Consider the following 17,410-nt stretch of genomic DNA (forward strand, 5'->3'; position numbering starts at 1 on the left):
TTCTATTACAGGCATTCCCCTCCATATTAGGATGTGATATATTCAGTGTTGAGTAAATATTTATGAAAGTACACTGTTGTTGAAATGGTCATTTAGCCAATCTGTTAAGTTTTACCTAATAGTTGCCATCTATTAGGACAGGAAATCATTGAATCAGCATTTTTCATGGTTTTCCTTACACAGATTCAAAAATCTGATTTTTTCCCCCATACATTTCTTTTTAATATAATGGGAGTCTTTTTGGAGAGATGCTGAGCAACTGTTACTTCTATTGATGCCAATGGCCATTTCAGATACTAAACACCTGTCAGAATCATGCTCTCACAAGGCATTACGGATTGCAAATCAAGTTTTATTTAGAGATTTCCTCTGTGGCATATTCTTGCAAGGCTTGTGCAGAATTAATTGTATAACTTCCTGGTTTCAGCTGGATCCCCTTAATTGCTAACCCATTGATTTGCAAGTTTCTTTAAATATTAGTTTGGTTCCGCAGGGGTCTGTTTTGGGACCGGCTCTGTTCAATATCTTCATCAACGATTTAGATATTGGCATAGAAAGTACGCTTATTAAGTTTTCAGATGATACCAAACTGGGAGGGATTGCAACTGCTTTGGAGGATAGGGTCAAAATTCAAAATGATCTGGACAAATTAGAGAAATGGTCTGAGGTAAACAGGATGAAGTTTAATAAAGACAAATGCAAAGTGCTCCACTTAGGAAGGAACAATCAGTTTCACACATACAGAATGGGAAGAGACTGTCTAGGAAGGAGTATGGCAGAAAGGGATCTAGGGGTTATAGTGGACCACAAGCTAAATATGAGTCAACAGTGTGATGCTGTTACAAAAAAAGCAAACGTGATTCTGGGATGCATAAACAGGTGTGTTGTAAGCAAGACACGAGAAGTCATTCTTCCGCTCTACTCTGCACTGGTTAGGCCTCAGCTGGAGTATTGTGTCCAGTTCTGGGCACCGCATTTCAAGAAAGAAGTGGAGAAATTGGAGAGGGTCCAGAGAAGAGCAACAAGAATGATTAAAGGTCTAGAGAACATGACCTATGAAGGAAGGCTGAAAGAATTGGGTTTGTTTAGTTTGGAAAAGAGAAGACTGAGAGGGGACATAGAATCATAGAATATCAGGGTTGGAAGGGACCTCAGGAGATCATCTAGTCCAACCCCCTGCTCAAAGCAGGACCAATCCCCAGACAGATTTTTACCCCAGTTCCCTAAATGGCCCCCTCAAGGATTGAGCTCACAACCCTGGGTTTAGCAGACCTAATGCTCAAACCACTGAGCTATCCCTCCCCCCCAACATAATAGCAGTTTTCAGGTATCTAAAAGGGTGTCATAAGGAGGTGGGAGAAAACTTGTTCATCTTAGCCTCTAAGGATAGAACAAGAAGCAATGGGCTTAAACTGCAGCAAGGGAGGTTTAGGTTGGATATTAGGAAAAAGTTCCTAATTGTCAGGGTGTTTAAACATTGGAATAAACTGCCTAGGGAGGTTGTGGAATCTCCATCTCTGGAAATATTTAAGAGTAGGTTAGATAAATGTCTATCAGGGATGGTCTAGACAGTATTTGGTCCTGCCATGCGGGCAGGGGACTGGACTCGATGACCTCTCGAGGTCCCTTCCAGTCCTAGAGTCTATGAATCTAAACATATTGTGACACTGTAATTTTTAACAATGCAATTTGTCAGTTATATTTTCTTTCAAATACAAATAATTCATTAATCAAATTATCTGCTGGTGTAAACTGGTACAACTCCATTGACTTCAGTTGGAGTTACACCAATTTATATCAGCAAACAATTTGGCTCAATCTTTTCAAAAGACTCTGGCTGCCCATTGGCTTGGCTGAGGTGTGAATTCTCTACTGTAGGACCCATCTTGGGACTCTTGCTCCCCACACAATTCAGGACCAGTAGCATTCTGAGCAGATTTAACTCTACATGGCACAAGAAGAACCTATTGATGGTTTCTAAGCATAGCATAGTGTAAGTACTGTATACAGAAAGTCAGCTGGGGTCTACATTGGAAATTGGCTGCTCCAATAGAAGCAATGAATGAAAATCCTATTCTCTAATATATCCTGCATCCCTGCATTGGGGAAGGTGGTCATTGCTGGTGGGGTCAGTGAGAGAAAACTCAGGATATGATATTTGAATCCTATTTCTTCAATCAACTAAAATAAAATCACACTTTACTTAGAATTACATGAAAGTTATTGAAACCAATCTGTTGAAAATGAACAAGAGGTCAGTTCCAGATTTGTAACAAAAATTGCCTATTGGGGACATTACTTCACACTATTGCTTTTCTCCTGACCAGTGCTGTAGAGCCAGTTTCCAATCTCTTGTTCTCAATGGCAAAAGGAGGTGGGATTGACAGCACCATCTTTGGAAGATTGACTAATACTGACAGCTCCAATACTCAGTCCTCAGCCAGAAGGATGGTTTGCCGCGTTATGATCTCTTCAGGGTGGAAGGGATCTTTAGGACTCCAAGTTGGATACTGAGGATCTCCTAGGAAAAATACTGCCTAGCAGAAGTTTTGACTATTACTCTTGGAGAAAATCTGTGCCACTGCGGCCCAGTAGAAAAATGTCCCCTCCCCGGAGATTCCCTTTGCTTCCTTGCAGAAAATGGTTTCTCTGGGGAAGCAAAGAGAAGCTGCACCGGTGCTCACTCACCCCTTCTGGCAGTTCAGATGTTCTGTTCAGGCAACCAGGGGAGAGGTAAATCACTTGCAGGAGCGGGGTCTGGGGATGTCCCAGGGCACCCAAGGACATTAGTCCCAGCTTGGGGGAAGGGAGGAGGATGGAGATGGAGTTCTCCCTCCCCCTCCTCCTTCCCCTTCCCTGCACAAAGCAGCCAGAGCTGGATCAGATCAACCCCCAGAAACTTCCCCTGGCTGCAGGAAGCTCTGGGGGAGGGGAGGACTAGGTGGGAGAGGGTCTGGGTGTGGTAGGGTTACCATATTTAAGGTTTTAAAAAAGAGGACACTCCACGGGGCCCTGGCCCCGCCCCCGGCCCCACCCCAACTCCGCCCAGCCCCGCCCCAATTCCGCCCCCTCCCCTGAGCGCCCTGCATTCCCCCTCCTCCCTCCTAGCCACGTGAAACAGCTGCCCGAGCGCTACCAGCTTCATGGTTTCCCGGGCAGACCTCCAGACCCGCTGCGCAGCCGGAGCCCGGGAGGGGAAGCGCTCGGCCAGGGGTGCAGGGTCTGGAGGTCTGGGGGCTGCCCGGCAAACCGTGAAGCCGGTGGCGCTCGGGCAGCTCGGCTTCAGCTGCACAGAGCTGAGGTGTCTTGGGGGAGCAGCAGCAGCCCCGCCGCAGCGGGGAATCCGCCTGCAGCTCGCAGCCTGCCGGAGCCGCTCAGGTAAGCAGGGGACTGGGGCAGGGATGCCGGCATTTTCCCGGACATGTACGGCTTTTTGGCAATTCCCCCCGGATGGGGATTTGAGGACCAAAAAGCCGGACATGTCCGGGAAAATCCAGACATATGGTAACCCTAGGATGTGAGGGGGTTAGGCTCAGTGGGGTGGGGGATCTGGGTGCGGGGGGTGGGAAGGGTTGGATTCAGGGTCCTGGTGATGCAATCAGGGGAAGCAACTCCCCATACTGTGACCCCTCTCTGCACCTGGAAACACCCCCTGCATGAAACTCCCCACCCAAATTAGGAGTCCCCCGCACCCAGAACCCACTCCTCCAATCCCCCTGAACTTCCCCCCCCCCACTGAGTCTCACCCCCTGCCTCAGGAGCCCCCCAGACTCCTACCCCACTGAGCTCCAACTAGCTGCACTGTGACCCACTAAGCCCCACTCCTTCCCACTGAGCCCTAACCACCTTCACCTGGACTCCCCTGCAGAGTCCCATTCCCCCTGCACCCAGAACCCCACACTAAACCCCCATGCATCCAGATTTCTCCCCCCTGCAGGCCTCCCACTAAGCTGCCCACATCCAGATTGTGCCACACAGAACCCAGGTACGCTTGAGGGAATTCTTTGTCAAAAAATTTTAAATTCTGCAAAGTTCTGCATATTTTGTCAAAATAACACAAACACAATAACAATGTAATCATACCATTTTCAATTATTTTGGTAATTTATTTCAAAATACTTGTCAGCAAATAATTGAAAATGGTATGATTATACTCTGTTATTTTGATGAATAAAATTTGCAGAATTTTAAAATATTGTGTGCAGAATTTTTAATTTTGGGTGCAGAATTTCCTCAGGAGTATAGTATGTAACATAAAAAAAATCTTAGCGTATTTGACTCACCTGTAAAATTTCTGCACAGGGTTTGTGGTATATTCAAAGGGCTAAATTTAATCTCTACTATAATAGTGTAAGAATTTGGCCTTGAATTTCATAACTGTAGAACAATTAAACGTTAGGGAATTAATCCTACATCTCCCTACACAGTGTATACAGGTGGTAGATGGATGTTGAGACTTTTTCCATACCAGTTTGGGGGAGGGTCACAGACAACTAACCATCTGATGCATTTGGCCCTAAATCCTGCCACCAGTTTCACATACAACAAAAATATTTATCCATCCCCTGTGCACACCAACTTTCTACCATCATGGAAAGGGAAGGAAAAAAAGTTTTGGTGTAGAACTATGGGGTTGTGGTCATAGGTGGGTTTTCTTGTTCCCAGCCCAGGAGTCACAATGTTGATGCATTGTGACCATTTTTTTAAATATAAACACTACTATACACTTGCAGGCAATACTATAAATCACACTTGAAGCATCTGGTGATAAGTAGGATGGGCAATAGAACTGCCACCTGCTCCAGTGTCTATCTGTTCCTCACACAGAGGAGTATCTTCTCCCTCATTACACCATTTTGTTTTGCTGAGTCTATCTGCCAAATGATTTTTTAAAAATTGAATAAAAAACAACAGCTAGTGTCTCTTTCATCACCCTCGATGATGGAAGAGAGAAATTTAAAATAGAATGTTATCAACAGGATACCAATTCTGCACATTCCTCCATTTTATTTTTCTTCAAGTTGTTCTGATGATTTCATGGAGGAATGTTTCAGGCAAAGAGCTATGATTCTGAATTAGTTGGCTTATGTATTTTGCCTAACCGTAGAAAAACCTAAAACGACATAACACACAGGGCCGGCTCTAGGCACCAGCAAACCAAGCACATGCTTGGTGCGGCACATTTTCAAGGGCAGCATTCTGGCCGTCTTTTTTTTTTTGCTTCGGGTGGCAAAAGCCTAGAGCCGGCCCTGGCAGCAGCAGCGCGTCGCCCAGGGGCCGCTGCGGTTTGCGTCGGGGAGCAGCCCCCGCACCTTGTGGCTGGGCCAGGCAGGCTCCTAGCGGGGGACACTCGGACTGGGGGCTGCCCCTCGGGGCACACGGAGTCGCCTGCAGATGCCGCAGGGCGGCCGCCCCCCCAGCGCCGCAGCCGGGGCTGGGCGAAGTGGCTCGAGCTGGCCAGAGACTGCGGCAGGGCGGCCAGAAGCAGCAGCGGGGCCATAGAGGGCGGGGCGCTGCCGTGCGGGGCCTGCGTCCCGCTCTCTGGGGCTCCGCTCTCTCTGGGGCTACCCTGCCCCGGCTCTTCAGCCCCCTGCCGGGGCGGTCCCCCGCCTCTGTCGTCCCGGGTCCTGGCCGGTCCTGGAGGCGGGAGCCCTGGCTGGAGGGACCCTGGGCTGAGGTGCAGCCTGGAAGCCCCGCTGCTTACCCCGACCCTGCCAGCGCCAGACCGGCTGGAGGTGAGGGGGGAGCGGGCGGAGTCAGCGCAGGTGGGGTGAGCCCAGCGCTGGGGCGGCAGGGGTGAGGGCCCAGGGCTGGGGTGGGGGGCGGCCAACATTTTTTTTGCTTGGGGCGGCAAAAAACCTAGAGCCGGCCCTGATAACACATAAGCCATTAATAAAAGATTGCATTTTGAAAACTGACTACTGAAATAATAATGACCTAATTTATTAAATTTTAGTTTTGCAGTTGGTTATGTGCATTGCCTCTTGCAAAAAAGCACTGCTCAAGTGAGAATTTACAATTGGGTTTTCTTGTACATACATTACTCACTCTATATCAGGAAAATAATTTATATTATGGTATGTTACATGTTAGACTATAACACATGTGAAGGATTTGTCCAATGTTCCATACAGCATTCTAAGTTTTAAAAAAAATTATTCAAGGATCCCATTTGCACAGGATTCCCTATCTTGGAACTTGTGCTTCCAGGAACTAGGAATTCATGTGCATTCTAGCTTAACAAGAATGTGTAGGGTGCTGCAAGTACATCTTACATTCCTTGTGAAGGTGACGGAATTCATTTTACTGAGCCTATCATCTTTCCAGCAATTTCCCCTTTGGTTATTATAAGTAGATTAAACCTTGAGAAAGTCTATCCAGCTTCTTGTTTCACTTCTCACCAACTCAAAAGGTGTTTCTGTAACTAAAATTAACATGTCTAAGATTATATGTCTACACTTGCACACTTCCCTGGGTACTTGTCTGTGTACTGCTAGCACATGTATCCCATATCTGTGACAAGTGTCCTCATTGCTTAGCTGGGCATCAGTATAGGTTGTACACAGGCACATACCCATGTCCACACATCCCATTTTTCAGTATGTGACATTTAGCACTACCATTTCAGGGGTGGTATCAGAGTCCTGTGTGTCATAGGAGATGCTCTGGCAACCACCTTGCTGCATGTTGCTGGTACTATACATCACCTTCACGCATTTGGCAACTGCAGCTCCCATTCATCTCTCCATTCTGCCAAACAATACTGGAGACACGCAGCAAATATATGATTATGTGGGTCTGCTAGCACTTGCGGGACAAATGTTCATGCAGTACATTACTGGATACAGGATGGAATTGGTCCAGAAAACTTTGAGATGGTGAAGGTGGCTGATCCAGAGATGGAATGAAAATCCACTGTGGTCCCAAGGAACAGATGAGTCAAGTGCTGAGATTACAATGGTATGCCCATGGGTGGACCACCATTTCTGGTCCCAGAGAACCAGTGTGGTGTGGTGGGACCACATAATCTTGGAAACCTGGGATGATGACTAGTGGGTGCAGAACTTCAGAGTGAGGAAGCAGGCCTTCATCAAGATGTGTGAGGAGCTTGCACCAACCCTCCAGCACCAGACCACTCCCATTTCAGAAATCCAGACCCGTGTTATGAATTTGCTTCTTTTTGTTTGGCTGAAGAGTACTCCTTGGGCCTACCCAGAAGCCCACTTTGTAAATATTGAAAAATAAAACCTGAATGAGAAATTAAAAACTCTGTGGAGTGGGACTGATTTACTCCAGGCCCCCACCGCTGGAGAGGGAAACGCTGAGCCCCCTGAAGCGAGGGAGATGCCTAGCCACAATATATACATTGAACAAAAAGTTAAAATGGTTTGTAAGAGGAAGAAATGGGGAGGGGAGAGGTCAAATTCCTTGGGAACTGAGTAGATGTTAATGATTGTGGACACATCTTGTAGCCCTTCCTCTTCTGATCTCTCTGAAGTGCTGCTTCTGCATTACCACCAGAATGGGTTCCCTGATGGCATCTTTGTCTGAAGAGTCATTTCTGACCTCTCAGAGAAAACTGATTGGAAATGTTATAGAGAGAGCTCAGTAGTAGTGGTGATGGAATGTGAGAGGGGTATTGCACTCAACTGTCAGTACACCAGAAAGTCATAGTCTGAAAACTATAGTGTGTTTCCAGGTTCAATTCACTGCTCTGCAGAGTGCCTGTATAAGGCTGTACTATTTTTAAAATGCACTTCAGCACTGTTTTGAGGACAACACTCTTTTGTTAGTCTCCTAACCTCAATAGAGATTGAAGCATGAGGTTTCATAGCCTTTTTTAAACTTTTTTAAAAAAATTACTATTATAATGACAGTGAGTTTCAGGATCTAATTTTGTATTATGAGAAAAAGTATTTCCTTCTATCAGTTTTCCATTTGCCACCTTTCAATCTTATTTAATGTCCCCTTGTTCTTGTATTTTGAGATCCACCTGCTCAATATCATTCAAAATTCAATATTTTGTATATTTTATAATAGTGAACTGTTACTGATCTTTTCAGTCTCTTTTCATATAAGAGCTCATTTTTGAACCCCATTTACTTCTGCGAAATCCTTTTAAAGATGGGGTGACCAGTACTGAACACAGTGTTACAGGTGAGGGTGAAACACTGATTTATAATGGCATCAAACTAGCATAAGGTATATGGGTATAAGCCCAGTTATAGTAATATAATTGCATCTACACTAGGACAATTTGCTAGTTTAGCTAAACCAGTATAACTACTGGCAAAACCCTCCTACTGTAGCAAGCCATAAGTTATCATTCTATTTTCAATTATCAGTTCAATAACTTTATCAGATACAAGTTAAATTAATTCTATACAGTATGAGACTCATATCCTAAGAAGATACAGGTTCATCTCTAAAAGTCATGAGTAATAATTATTTGCAGCTACATAACTTGTAGGCTTCTTTCCAGAAAACATTAATTTAAAATAACCTCACCTTAACCAACCAGCTCCTAATTAAAGTTCTACATCTCATAGAGGTTATTGCTATTATTCCTGAACTTTGACTGCCAGCTTTGATGTACTCTACAGTACCAGTGAAAAAATTCTTGCAGCTTGCCTTTTAATCATGCAATAAATGTCATGTTTCATGGGCTTTGTTTTACAAGTGTACTGAAATGAATTTTACATACACACAGAACAGTTGCAACTACGGGAATTTTCTTATTGCCCCTTTTACTGAATAAGACACAGGTTCATTATTCGTACTTACACCAAATAGATTTTGTCAGCCAATTAGCCTTCTTGATAGCTGACAACTATTCTCAGATCATTTTAACTTCAAACCTTCATAGAATACTTTATTCTTAGTACAGAAAAAATATTTTACCATGTTTGTTTCTGATGGCTTAAATTGAAAATATACTTATCCTCTGAGCCACTCATAATGCATTCTGTCTTTAGTGGTCCAGTGGTCAGCTCTCACTGTGCTGCACTGGCATCCATTGCAGACAATCACAACATCTTTTGTGAGTTGTTCAACCCACTAGAAATACATATCTAAATATTTCATTGTTTAAAAATTAAACGGTATAGTATTGTATTCCGATGCTTCTAATTGTCTGATCATCATTGCTTATGTTCAGCATGTGAGATGAGCTCTGGGAACACCAGAAATATGGACATTTTTATTCTTTTTTTGGAATTAGTTTTGTCCTAATAGTTTTGTCCTAATAGTGGTGCCCGAGATCTAAAATATCTCTGGTTTTGCCCTGGCATTTAGCTGTCAGTGGTGCAACCCAGTGTGTGTACAAACCAATTCTGTTATAATTAATATTTAAAAGGCAAATTCATGCATGTATATACAATGTGCATTTGATTATCTCCCTCTCTCCTACCTCTGTACAGCAACTAACTCAACAGAGCTACAATCATGACTGGGGCTTCTGGGTTTGACTGTAATATAAACTTTAAATAATAGTATATGGAAAAGTTTGATAAGTGACCTACATTGAGAGCTGTCCCCATATTGAAACACTGCAGGAACTTGTGGTTGCATTTTTCTGTCATCCAGTTCTTGCTGTGTGAAATAATGTTTTTGATTTATTTTTAAACACTCAACTTCATTCTGAGCATTCAGAATTGTAAGGAATGTCCAAGTAGACCTAGATGCACAGTAGTGATATTTTAAGAGGGTTTGTTGATCTATTGCAGTGGTTCTCAAACTTTTTTTTTCACGGGCCACTTGAAAATTGTTGATGGTCGTAGCAGACCACTTAATGATCTTTCCAAAATATTGTTTGTACCGTTAGCTAACTATTGTAAAGTGCTTTGGATAAAAGCATTATATAAAAAAAATGCTTAATAATAATTAACGTTTTTTGTTCTACAAATAAAAGCATACAACTCATATTTTAATATCAGTAGTCTTACTATTCTAATGTGATGGATGTGCCCTCTCTTCCCCACCATGGCAGATCCCAAGCTGGGGCTGGGAAGGAGGGGGGTCTCTCCCTCTCTCCCCCGCCACAGCAGCCACAAAGGCTGGGAAGGAGGGTCATCTCTCCCTGGCAGCCACAGCCCTGGAGCTGGGGAAAGTTGGCTCTTTCTCTGGCTGCCGCAGCCTTGCCTGTCCCAAATTCCCCCACTCCCCCTTCTCACCCCACTGCCCCCTCCCACCTACACTCTATTCCCCCAAGGCCACCACCTCACCTTACATGCATGTCTTCTCCAGGGTCCAGCACCTAATTAGTGGAGCCACACCTGCACGGCTCCACTAATTAGGTGGATGGCCCTTTGTTCTCTTGTGCATGGTCACCCAGGCACGCACCTTAAAGGGAACTATCTGTGGACCACCTGAATGGAGCTCGCAGACCACCACAGTTCGAGAACCTCTGGTCTATTGTATATATAATCCACCTAATAATAATGAAGAGGCATACTGGTGGCATAGGTTGTTACAAGCACAAAAATGGCATAATATTAATCCATTATTATAAATAAAGTTTCAACAAAAATAGAAAGGGGGTTCATTAGCCTCATTGTTAACAAGTTGAAAATGCTGCTCTGGTGATCCACCTGGAATGTTACATATTCTCGTATATCTCATATTTAGATTGTTATTGAACTGAAACACTTGGTTCATCCTATTTGTATTCTGGTACAGGTGAGGCAAATGATAAGAATGTTCAGGTGGTGGAACTTCCCATCGTTGACAGCCTACACCCACGACCACCTTATTTGCCATTGGCTGTCCCAGAAGACCTGGCTGATAGACTAATTCGCGTCCATGGGGATCCTGCAGTGTGGTGGGTCTCGCAGTTTGTCAAATATTTGATTCGCCCACAACCATGGCTAGAAAAGGAAATCGAAGAAGCAACAAGGAAACTTGGTTTCAAGCATCCAGTTATTGGGTAGGAATTTTATTTTGGTGTTAGCCTAGAAATTGTACATGTGTTATTGCACATCGTAAATGTTAACTATAAATAAATTTGCAAAATATGATAGATACAAAACCAGACTCCACATATTTAGAAATCTCACATCAATCATTTTACACTGTATTACAGTTGCTTACTTCTATGATGTTAGGTGCACAGCTGAGCATCAGTTCTCTCCTACCCTCATACAAATAGAATTTAAAGATATCTCCAATTCTGTGGTCTGGTTTATTAATATACAAATTATATGACAATAATTTACAGTCAAATCTATATTCCTATAATCGTCCCATCTATGACTTCTACTTAGGTGTCCACAGCCCTTCTGCTAGGACCAGCAAATAATTTTTCCCTCCCTTTTATCAGGTTTCACGACATTTCTTCTACCCCTTGACTACAGATGTCCTTTATAGCCTTCTCACTAGGGTCTGAATAGTCTTCTTTGCTCCTCTTGGCTCTAGGGGTTCTCACCAGTTGAAGGCAAACCCTGGCCTGCTCATTGGTTTCTGACCCTAGGTCACTCAAGCTCCTTCCCCAGGCCCTTGCCAAGAGAGACCTAAAAACCACGCCTGTTTTCCTTCAGGTCATCCAGGAGAGAGACTCCATGTCTTTCTCCCATTAATACCATAGCTTGACTTTTATAACCTGCTTCATCTCCGAGGAGGCTTTGGTTTCAGCAGACTTCCTGGAGACTAGAAGTACCAGCATGTCTGCTCTTAAAGAGTTATGGCCCTGTAGCAGGTGTGCTAGGATGCACCTGACCTTAAAGGACAAGCATGCTTTGTTACACCTATGCTAATAGCTGAAATTTCTCCTTGCCCCTGCATTGCTCCTTCTAGATTTTCCCATCAGACTTGACATGCAGACTGCATAGCCAGCTGCCAGGAAACCTGTAAATACATGATCTTTTAAAATATTGAGGAAGAAAAGAAATACACCTCTACCCCGATATAACGCTGTCCCCGGGAGCCAAAAAATCTTACCGTGTTGTAGGTGAAACTGTGTTATATCGAACTTGCTTTGATCCGCCGGAGTGCGCAGCCCCGGCCCCCCGGAGCGCTGCTTTACCGCGTTATATCCGAATTCGTGTTATATCAGGTCGCGTTATATAGGGGTAGAGGTGTATTGTCTGTTGTGGAGTAAACTAACTAGTCCATCTGAGGGCAATGAATGTACCTTTTCATGCCACATCTGTTGGTTTTAATCTCCTTGAATTCCTGAACAGTATCTGAAGCCATTTGTTTGTAATAGTATAGATCACTTGTTTGGAATATAATGTCCATAGATTTTTAATGGAAGTATCTGACAAATCCTAAAAGGTGTTACAATTGATGCAGTTCTGTTGAGGACAAATAAGGTTCCATTTAAAACCCAAAAGAGAAATGCTTGGAGCACTATACAGAAAATTGGAATTACTTGGCAGTGTTTTGACTTAGTAAAAGGTAGGAGGGGACAAGCATATCTTAAAAATATATTTCCTTTGCAGACCAGAGAAAATGTAATACTGTTAGTCCTGACAGCTCATATATAGTTTTCCTGAAGAAATTTAAATTGTACACTGTGCAACTAAATAAAACCTGCTGGGTGTATGTAGAAAAGATCAAAGGAAGGTCAGCCTCAGCCTACTCAGTAGCAGAGACTTGGAGAGGTTTGCAGAACTATATCTCTAAGATTCCACTCTGACAGATGTGGAACGTATTAGCATTTGGCCTCCAAAAATAATAATTATATTCTGTTTTCAAGGGCAGGATGGAAGTTACCTCCCATGGTGCTACATAACAAATCTAATATGTCCTGTGGTTCCTGGAATATTTCAGACTTTGCAATTAGTAATTTCACATTTGGTGAATATTTGTCTGTAGACACTATTGATTTTTAATCCTTTTTCATTTTATTTAGTGGTTCATTTTAAGGCTCATCTGAACACCATAATGGGGCAAAAATGTTTATTCTAAGATAAAATCTAAATTTCAATTGCCAAACTGTCTATTATAAAAAATATAAAACATTTACAAGTTGAATCCCAAGTGTCTGCCTTTCTTTTCAGTGTTCATGTCCGAAGGACAGACAAAGTGGGAACAGAGGCAGCATTTCATCCCATTGAAGAGTACATGGTACATGTTGAAGAACGTTTCCAGCTTCTTGCCCGCAGAATGCATATAGACAAAAAACGAGTTTATTTGGCTACAGATGACCCTTCGCTACTACAAGAGGCAAAATCGAAGTAAGATGAATTACATTTGCAGTACATAGATGTGCAATGGAAGTGTTCATGTCAGTTAGGAAGAGTCCTACAATTCCTGACCTTTGTGGGTACAATTCTTAATGTAGGTATTTCAACATAGTATCTGTGGTTTAATTTATATAGTTGAGATTACAGTTCAGCTTTCACTATTGACCTTCTTGTAATTTGTTGATCATTTTCTCAGAAATTCTTTGGTTGGGGCTGAATCTTTCCATGTTTGGCCTCAGCTTGTCGGTAAGACTTTGTAAATTGAGCATAATCTCCTCGGCCAATATAATTTATATTTTTAGTATTGTAAAGCAGAAAAAGAGGAGGAAAATATTTAAAAAATAAATACAATCTTGAGCACTTTATGCTTTTTTTTTTTTAATTTTCAACTTCCGTTGCATTGCACAAACTGTCTCTCTCTTTTTAAATTTTAATTTCCCCAGCACATCTGGAGAATTTCCACAGCACTTCACTGTTGTTTCCTTACTCCCACTACATAAACTTAAAACATTTTTTTTTTTTTTTGCTATGTAATGGCTGTAGTTTACGTCTTGCAAAAACATTAGCATTAGTAACTTCTAAATCCATTAAACCACTCTGTTCCAACACACTGAAGCTTGAATTAGTCCTTCAACTGGGGTCTAGTTTGTCACATCCAAGATCAATGGTCTTGGAAGAAAGAAAATATTTTAAAAAGTATCCCCGCCCCCAAAAACAAATAAAACCCTCTGTTTCTGAATGCAGTGCGAGATGTATAATGAAGCTTAAATGAACTACCAGAAACTGATAACTATGAGAGGGGAAGAAATAATGCGTACAGATAATCCAATATGAAGAAAGCTTTGAGATGCCAGTTTAAATTATTTTGCTTGATTTTCACAATCTGATCCTTTGGCATTACAGTGAAGAGGAGTGGTTGAGCTTGTTCTGTAGAAAGAGAGGATCTATAACAGTGGTTCTCAAAGCCGGTCCACCGCTTGTTCAGGAAAAGCCCCTGGCGGGCCGGGACGGTTTGTTTACCTGCCACGTCCGCAAGTTCGGCCGATTGTAGCTCCCGCTGGCCGCGGTTCGCCGCTCCAGGCCAATGGGGGCTGCGGGAAGCGGCACGGGCCGAGGGATGTGCTGGCTGCTCTTCCCACAGCCCCCTGGAGTGGCAAACCGCGGCCAGTGGGAGCTGTGATCGGCCGAACCTGCGGACGCGGCAGGTAAACAAAACAGCCCGGCCCACCAGGGGCTTTCCCTGAACAAGCGGCGGAAAGGCTTTGAGAACCACTGATCTAGAATATATCTAAGCAGTACTAAAGTAAGAACGCTGGGGAGAAGGCTTGCACTGAACTTTTAAGTTATTTTTACTTTTGTTTGTAACTAAAGCCAAATCCCAGGAAAATGAGGTGAGGTTTTGACTCTACATGGTATGTGGACTTTGTTCTAGAATAGGCTGAGGAAAGTCACCTGCTCTTAGTGCTCCTGGTGACAAGAACTTGCAATTGGATGTGTCAGTATCATCACGTTACCGCCATAATATCATAGTAACATATCACACAGAATGTATGTTCAACTACAGGATATTCAACTTTCCACAGTCCTTTTGCAAGATGCCTTTGTTATGCTGTATAAGAAGGGATTGATAATTACAGTTATCTGGATTCTCAAAGTGATTCTGTGAGATTTGGCTTTTTATAAGTTCCACAAAAGTGTGGTGATGTACTATATATATCAAAAAAGTTCAGATTACAGACAAAATGTATTCTTTTTTTTCTGACAAATAAAATTTAAAATTATTGCTCTTGCTGTTTTTCTGTATAAAAGTATGCGGACAAGCTAAACTCACATTAGGAAAATAAATAAAATATATTTTAAACAATAATAGTATTATCTAGGGTTGTCAAGCTATTAAAAAAATTAATCGCAATTAATCACAGGATTAATCGTACTATTAAACAATAATAGAATGCCATTATTTTAAATATTTGTGGATGTTTTCTACATTTTTAAATATATTGATTTCAATTACAACACAGAATACAAAGTGTACAGTGCTCACTTTATATTTATTTTTGATTACAAGTATTTGCACTGTAAAAAAACAAAAGAAATAGTATTTTTCAATTCACCTAATACAAGTACTGTAGTGCAATCTTTTTATCATGGAAGTTGAACTTACAAATGTAGAATTATGTACAAAAAAACCTGCATTCAAAAATAAAACATTGTACAATTGTAGAGCCTGCAAGTCCACTCAGTCCTACTTCTTGTTCAGCCTATTGCTCAGATAAACAAGTTTGTTTACATTTTCAGGAGATAATGCTTCCCGCTTCTTGTTTACAATGTCACCTGAAAGTGAGAATAAGTGTTCGCATGGCACTGGTGTAGCCGGCGTTGCAAGTTATTTACCTGCCAGATGCACTAAAGATTCATATGTCCCTTCATGCTTCTACCACTATTCCAGGGGACATGCGTCCATGCTGATGATGGGTTGTGCTTGATAACAATCCAAAGCATTGCAGACCAACACATGTTCATTTTCATCATCTGAGTCAGATGCCACCAGCATAAGGTTGATTTTTTTTTTGGGTGGTTCGGGTTCTGTAGTTTCTGCATCGGAGTTCTTTTAAGACTTCTGAAAGCATGCACCACATCCCATCCCAATTAGATTTTGGAAGGCACTTCAGATTCTTAAACCTTGGGTCAAGTGCTGTAGCTATCTTTAGAAATCTTACTTTGGTACCTTCTTTGCGTTTTGTCAAATCTGTAGTGAAAGTGTTCTTAAAATGAACAACATGTGCTGGGTCATCATCTAAGACTGCTATAACATGAAATATATGGCAGAATCCGGGTAAAACAGAGCAGGGGACATACAATTCTCCCCCAAGGAATTCAATCACAAATTTAATTAACACATTCTTTTTTTAATGAGCGTCATCAGCAGGGAAGCATGTCCTCTGGAATAGTGGCCGAAGCATGAAGGGGCATATGAATGTTTAGCATATCTGGCACGTGAATACCTTGCAATGCCGGCTACAAAAGTGACATGCCAGTTCTCACTTTCTGGTGGCATTCTAAATAAGAAGAGGGCAGCATTATCTCCTGTAAATGTAAACAAACTTGTTTGTCTTAGCAATTGGCTGAACAAGAAGTAGGACTGAGTTGACTTGTAGGCTCTGAAGTTTTACTTTTTTTTTTTTTTTGCTACATAACTGCACTCAAAACCAAATCTATATTTGTAAGTTGCAGTTTCATAGTAAAGAGATTGCACTACAGTACTTGTATGAGGTGAATTGAAAAATACTATTTCTTTTGTTTATCATTTTTACTCTGCAAATATTTATAATAAAAAATAATATACACTTTGATTTCAATTACAACACAGAATAAAATATATATGAAAATGTAGAAAAACATCCAACATATTTAATAAATTTCAATTAGTATTCTATCAACAGTGTGATTAATCACGATTTAATTTTTTTGAGTTAATCGCGTGAGTTAACTGCAATTTATCAACAGCCCTAGTATTATCATCTACTTTATTTTGAGCAGTAGTGCAACATTGGCAGAAGCTATTGGCCACAATGGGTAAGGCAGGAAGAAAAATATTGCTAGTTACAGCTCCTCTCTCTCTCTGACATAGATATGACCCCTATATCCTCTCATGCATGGCCCTGTCTATTTCTCTTCAGGAACAGCAGCAGCATCTCAAAATTGAGAGTTTCTTCCTTTTCTCATCTAACCTCCGCTTCCACGTTCTATGTATAACCAAGTCTACCTTTAAAACTGAGTCATTAACTCTGGAGTGTTTTCCATTAATATATTCATTTTTATGTTGAAACAAATGTTTCCTTCAAGACGCAAAATTCTAATTAAATCTCCCCCAAAGCCAGATGCTTCAAACAAGATATTTAAGAGCAAATAAAACTCTCTCTTGTTTTGTGCAATCCCAGCTGTTGTCGTTAGACAAAGGATTTTCCCTGTCTCAATGGCCACAGCTAATTAATTTCAGAGAGAAAAGCCTCCTTGTGTATGACCTGTTTCACCTTTGAAGAAAATTACTCCAGTAGCTCTTATGTTGTGAGGGTTTAAATTAGGCATATTCCCACCAAATAGGGCTTGATATTTAAGTGTCCCCTGATGTACAAAACAAAGTGTGTTTGAAGATTCTAACTCAGGGGTCGGCAACCTTTCAGAAGTGCTGTGCCTAGTCTTTATTTATTCACTCTAGTTTAAGG

The 17,410-nt window shown here is 42.0% G+C and overlaps 1 protein-coding gene across 6 annotated transcripts in view; it reads left to right on the forward strand.

Annotated features, from left to right (window-relative positions):
• The window catches only part of FUT8 (fucosyltransferase 8), a 270,218-nt gene that overhangs the window by 244,964 nt on the left and 7,844 nt on the right, over nt 1–17,410 (forward strand). For all 6 annotated transcript variants that reach the window (XM_024210899.2, XM_024210895.2, XM_024210897.2 and 3 more), the window contains 2 exons: nt 10,678–10,924; nt 12,999–13,175. In XM_024210899.2, the coding sequence (XP_024066667.1) occupies nt 10,678–10,924; nt 12,999–13,175 (424 nt within the window). The remainder of the gene's footprint in view (nt 1–10,677; nt 10,925–12,998; nt 13,176–17,410) is intronic.

This window comes from Terrapene carolina, unplaced genomic scaffold (genome assembly GCF_002925995.2).
Source record: "Terrapene carolina triunguis isolate 2854851 unplaced genomic scaffold, T_m_triunguis-2.0 Scaffold96, whole genome shotgun sequence".
Taxonomy (NCBI): domain Eukaryota; kingdom Metazoa; phylum Chordata; order Testudines; family Emydidae; genus Terrapene; species Terrapene triunguis.